General features: G+C 49.7%; 1 protein-coding gene across 1 annotated transcript in view; it reads right to left on the bottom strand.

Moving 5' to 3' along the window:
- Positions 1–5,539: 5,539 nt before the first annotated feature.
- The window catches only part of ARTN (artemin), a 1,391-nt gene continuing 779 nt past the window's right edge, over positions 5,540–6,151 (bottom strand). The window contains exon 4 of the mRNA XM_012722114.1: positions 5,540–6,147. Within this exon, the coding sequence (XP_012577568.1) occupies positions 5,832–6,147 (316 nt within the window). The 3' untranslated portion in view covers positions 5,540–5,831. The remainder of the gene's footprint in view (positions 6,148–6,151) is intronic.

Below are 6,151 nucleotides of genomic sequence, written 5' to 3'. Positions count from 1 at the left end.
ATTTAAGTGCTAGGAACAGTATTTTGCATATCTTGGGGCCAGTTCTCTCAACAACTCTGAGGTGGGCATTTTTATTTACCATTTTCAGATGAGGAAAACAAAGTGTGCGTGTATGGGGGGTGGGAGTGGGGGGATGGCATTTATCTTATTCCTGGACACACCGTTAGGACAACAGGAACCAGCCACAATCCGGTCAGGTCCCTTGGTTGTCCTTTATTCATTTTGGCCAGCATAGTAGCAGGGAAGAAAATCATCATCAAAAGGGAAAGGACTTCTGTACTCGTGTTCAATGAATGAAATTGGCAATAGCTGCTGAGGCCTGAGAAAGTGGCTGGAAGCTTACCCTGGGAGAAACTTCATCTGAATATAAAAAGAATAGAGAGACTGGGGAGGTGGGGGCTTGATTTGCTGGCAAGCAAAGTCCAGGAGTCTAGTCAAACCTTTATCAAGAAATTATTTGAAGCCGGTAATTTGTGTTCGGTTCAAGGGCAGGTATGCAGGGTGAAGGGTGTGAGTAACTTGTTGAAAAGACAATTTGCAAACAGTAGATCTTGAAGGAGTTTGGGATGGGGCAGGATTTCAGGTGAGCAGTGATATTTAGGTTTGTGTGTTAGGAAAATCTGTAGTTTATAGGAATGTTGAAGAAGGAGAGTATAGGGACAGAAGTTGTGGTAAAGAAGAGAAAGCCAAAATGAAGTAACTGATTCCAAGTTGGTGCTTGGGTGTGTGAAATGTCCTGGTGCTGAAACAGACTGGAGATGTCAGTGGGGGCTAAGGGGGTGAAGGGGGAGCAAGGAGGGCTACGACTTAGGACCGAACTTAGGACTGTGTTCAAGACCCATCTCTACTATCAGACCTTGACTTCTCTGAAGCTCCCTTAAAAGAACTGAGATGATATATGAATAGGACTTGGACAATGTGGCTTTTCTTTCTGCTTCTAATCCAGAGCTGCTTCTCATGGTTGGGGATTCCCTGACAAAGAAACAAGCCACGTCTCACCAACAATAGCTCCTGAACTTGCTTCACAAATTGAAATAGGCTCTGGGGAGGGTTGGGACGTCCAGGAGATGTGGGTAACTTAGAGTGAAGTGGAGAACGAGTGTTTGGGTTATTCTCTCCTCTGAAGACAGGATTGGAAATAGAGGAGGCAGAACCTGTGCCATCGCTGGAGGGGTCCCCAGATTCAGGAGAGAGCATTCCAAAGCCCAAAAAAGGAAGAGAGGGAACTTTGGCTAGTCACCAGGAACCACTAGCAGTCCATGCCCACCACAGATTGACTTCCCAGTTTGACATTGTTAGCCTACTAGAATGGTGTGAGTTGCTTATTGTTGTGAATTGCCTGGGGAGGTTCCCCCCTTCCATATAGCACCAATGTTAAATGCAGGCAGTTTTCTCTTCAGTCCCCTGGATTAGGGGAAAGAAGTTAAATGGGGGGAGGGGGCGGAGGAGGGAGGGGAAGCTTATTTATACTTGACTCTTTGGGGTATTGGTCTTATGGAGAAATCCAAGTAGATTCCCCAGCATAAATTAAAGGATCCCTCACAAAACCAGTGGTCACATTCATCAGGTGTGGTGAAAACCAACGACTGAATTTTGCTTACTTTGTGGCTTCCTACAGTCACATTTGGGGTATATGTGTTGGGGAAGCAGCGGTGAATATTTCTTATGTGTTTGCCAGCTCATGGATACTTCTATTTTTAAAAACACATATTTTCCTTTTCAGTCTCCTTCATAGAACTGTCCTTTTTCCTCTCCCCATTCCTGAAGTGTTGCTTCTCTATACCTTAGCCTCTCTCACCAGTACTTTGGCTTTGAGCTGTGACTCCTAGAGTCTCTCTAGCTAGATGCCAAGACTCCTGAGTTCCGGCTGCCACCAGCCTCCCCTGTCCTTTGAAGTTGTCACAGGCACCTTAAGTTGAACATGGACAAGAAAGGACTCATAAACAGTAAAGGCACTATGTCCCTCCTCCACCTGTTTAAAAATGCAACAGTAAATGCATTCATGAGCTGACAAACACATAAAAAAATATATTCAGCCCTTCCCACCCCCCAAAACATGGCTGCAGGAAGCCGCAAAGGTTTCATTTCCAAGTCTCAGTGACATGGCATCTCCTCCACAGATTTTCCTGGTTCTTGCCCTTCCAACCAGGTAGAACTGATTTCTCTCCTTCTGTGAGAGGGGGACCCTCCCTTACCCTGACATACAGAGCTATCCCAAGTCATACTTCTATTGGAAGACTTCTGGCAGTTGATTATATTTTTTTGTTTGTTTACGCCCACCTCAGTTTGAAAGATAAAACAGAACACCCAGTTAAATCTGATCAAAAGCAATGAAAGTGTTATTTCTTTTAAACTGAGGTAATGTTGGTTTATATAATTGTTTGTATTCTGAACAAACATATTTTAATTATGTTCCAGTTATTACTTGAGACAGACATACTTGCTAAAAAGACGAACTGTGGCCCTCCCTGGTGGCGCAACAGGTTAGAGCACAGCGTTGCAAGCTAGCTGTAGCCACTTCAGTGTGAGTTTGATCCGCTGCCCTGGAGGTGATCCACATGGTGGAGGTGACCCACATGTTGTGGCAGGCCTCTCCTGACCCGCCCACTGCTCCCCTCAACAGTGTACTTCATCAATTTGCCTATTCTGCTCCCCACTCTGTCTCTGGTGAATCCTCTCACCGCCCACTGCACGTCTGGCCTGTACCCCAGTTCTGTATGTAGAAATAAATAAATCTTAAAAAAAATTATCATCTGAAATTCAAATTAAATTGACTGTCCTGTATTTTTATTAGCTCAATCTGACATCCTTTCCCCTTCCCTCCAACTTCCAGTGGTAGTTATTGCTCAATCACTGTTAAGTGAGTGGTGATTTCTCTGGTTGCAGGGCTGAAAATGACTGGGAGAAGTTGAAACTGGAGACAAAGACAACAGTTGGGAGAATGAGCAATAAGTTATGCCAGAAATCATGAAGGCTTCAAGGGAATAGCAGAAAATAGAGAAACAGGGGTGGGCCTACAACCTCCAAGACTTGATGATAAGTGGATGAAATAAGTGGCCAAGCTCCAGAAGTCTAGGTGCTACCCACAGTTCTAGCTTGTGTCTCAGGAAGAAGTTGGTGGCACGTCCTCAGAAGCGAGCACAGAAAGCGTGGAAACTGGACGGCAGGGAAGCTCCTTGATTTGAGTAGAGAGTGGGTCTGAAGGAGAAAATAAATGTATCCAGGGCAGATGTGTTAAGTTTGGGGTTATGAAGCATATGCAGATAGAAGTGGTGGAAATACAGACTTAGAGCTTTGGAGAATGGTCTGGGCCAGAGTTAAAATGTGGATGACATGGGCGTGGTGGTGGTACCTGAGATCTTGGACAGAGCTGATGTTGCTCTGGGAGAGAGTAGAACGAGAAGAGAGGAAGGCTGGTAGCCGAGCCCCAGCTATGTTTAAGAAGCAGAGAGAGGAAAAGGAACACAAGGGTGGGGTCCCGGCAGTTACCTCTGCAGAACTGCAGGCAAAGAAGATCCGCAGCTTGTTTTCTTTTGGCGGGGTGGGGGGAAGTTTTATTATTGTTACTTTTTAAAAGAGGAATTTGGGTTGTTTTAAACTGCAACCTGAAGCCAATTCCTGTGGGAAGCTGTTTGTCTTGGAGAAGGGCTGTGAGATGTTAGGCACAAGTTCCCCAGAATGCAGCCTTGAGTTGGGGGTGCAGGCTCCTCCCTCCAGTACTGGCAATTTGTGGAGTGTTGAGCCAGCACCATAGCTCAGGTCCTGTCACTGAGAGCACTGTCAGGGGTGACTTCCAGTCATCTCCTTTAAGTGTCCTGACAGCAGAGGGCTTTAGTGAGAGGCTGGACCTGGAGGATTTGAGGACTCAGCTAGGCTTCCAGGACTTTCCTGCAGGAGGCCTCTTGGCCCCAGTGACTGAACCTCTACCCTCAACCATGGCCAGGGTCTAGGCCTTCATGAAGTGTCTACAAACTGTATGACACTGGCACTGTTTTCTTTAGAGAAAGGGAGGAAGCGAAATTGGAGACTAAGGATCCTGAATGGGCTTAGAAAGAGGGGCCAAGGGGGTGCTTGAGGGTGGCACAAGAGCACCAAGGTTTTGGGAGCACCTACAATGCTTTGACCAAGAATGAGCACAGCTTTCCGAAAGCTCTTGTCAACTCTACCCTCGACCTGGGTCAAGGACCATCTTTGCCAAAGCAGGTAGACACATAGACAATCTGGAAGGAATTCTGGTCAGACGCTTAGGGATCCAATCCTCAACCTGCCTTGCTTTCGTGCACTCCTGGCTACAGCTCCCTCCCCGTGTTCACAACTGCCAAGTCCACCTCCGGCCACATCTCCCCTCTCAGCTCCAGATGGCGCCTCCTGACAGCCCCTCTGGATGTGCCACGGCGCCTCAGACAGCCTCCTTTCCAAATATACCATTTCCAAAGAAGAAAATCATACACACAAATCCATAGGGCCCAGGACACAAAGTTTCCCAGGACATACAGAAGGTTCAGAAGGATTGCACCGACTCTTTGGAGATGAGTCAGTCCTAACCTCTCCGCTCTGCCAGATGAACGTACCTCTTAGCTTCTTGTTGCTTTTTCATACTATTTGCCAACTTGAGTTTAAATATTTATGTAATGATTTATTTATTGCTTATCTCCTGGTTTAAGCTTAAGGACAGGGGTGTGTCCCTCTCACTCTGTCTCTGGTGTCTCCATAATATCTATTAAGCTTACTAAATAGATGCTTAATAAATGTGTATTGAATGAATACATGAGTATCTCTGTTCATCACCAAAGCTGCTAGTCCCTCTGGGGACCCTCAGTCCATTCCTGCCATCTTATCCCCATGAGGCTCTGTGCTTCATCCCTCCAGATCAGCCTCCCATGGCACCGTCTTCCCCATCCTCAGCCTTTGCAGATGTTCTCTTTCCCTGGATGGCTGCATGGAATGCGGGTAGTGAGGTCTGCACGCTGGACCTGTTCCAAGGACAGCCAGTATATGTACCTGTCAGGGGGTCTTGGAGGGTAGGTCCTGATTAGTGACAGTGGGATAGGACAGTGTGTGGCTCTCCATGCCTCTGCCCACTATACCAGGCCTCTGAGCTCACAGGTAGGTAGGCTTTCTTCACTGGTCCCCCTAGATCCCTAGACCCCAGTGCTGGTGACTGTGCAGGACTAGTGGATGTACTTGTGCACCCCATTCCGTCTGTGTTCCACACCCCCTGAGCTGCTGGATAGGGTCAAGCAGTTGGAGATCCAGACCAGACCCTGACTGCTGAGTCAGCCTGACCTCCTCAGTGACTGTTCAGGGCAAGCTCTCCATGCAGCTTCTACCCTTCTAGCTCCACTGCCCAGAAAAGAAGCTGACAAACCAGAGGTAAATAAATAACTTAGAAATAATAAATAGGGGGTCCAGCTTCCAGGAGGGCGTACAAGGTGCGCTTCGGCACAGGCACTTCGTCGACATAAACGCAATGTCTCCTCCAAATTCTGCTCCCCCCCACCCCCAACCCCCGCCCACCCCCCAGGGTCTGGGCGGCCGTTGAGACTTCAGACACTGCTGGGTTGTCTAGGAGGCCAGGGTCCGTGACTTGGCCAGTGCCAGAACCTGTGAGAAGTGGGTCCTATGGTCTCCACAGCTGAGGGCTCGAGTCTGCAGGGCTATGGCTCCAGGGTGCGGGCCGCGTGGCCGCTGGCTAGTCCTTCCCTCCTTCTCTCCAGGGCTGGTGTCCATCACTCACCGGCTGAGGCCTGGCTCTGGCTGAGGCCCCAGGCCCTTCCTGTCGGGGAGCACCGCGGGTAAGGGTCCAGCCTGCAAGGCCTTGGAGAGCACTCTCAACCCAGGCAACCGCAGGCAGTGGCGGAGAGGCGGTCCACAGTCCTCCAGGTGCTGTTGACGTCCATGAAGGAGACGGCCTCATAGCGCGTGGGGCGGCAGCAGGGCTGGCTGACCGGCCGGGCGCCGGGGGTCAGCGGCAGGACCCCGGCGTCCAGCAGGCGGGCCAGGCTGAGGTCGTGCGCGGTGCGCGCCCGGCGGCAGGAGCCGCTGCAGAAGCGGAAGCGCACCAGCTCCTCGGAGCGGTGGCCCAGGCCGAGCGCGCTCACCGGCACCAGCTGTGAGTGCAGGCTGCAGCTCCGCGTCCCCGCGGTCCTAG

Source organism: Condylura cristata, unplaced genomic scaffold, assembly GCF_000260355.1.
Source record: "Condylura cristata isolate star-nosed mole 26May11 unplaced genomic scaffold, ConCri1.0 scaffold00008, whole genome shotgun sequence".
Taxonomy (NCBI): domain Eukaryota; kingdom Metazoa; phylum Chordata; class Mammalia; order Eulipotyphla; family Talpidae; genus Condylura; species Condylura cristata.
The sequence above is the reverse complement of the archived record's forward strand: the minus strand, read 5'-3'. Positions and strand labels throughout refer to the sequence as shown.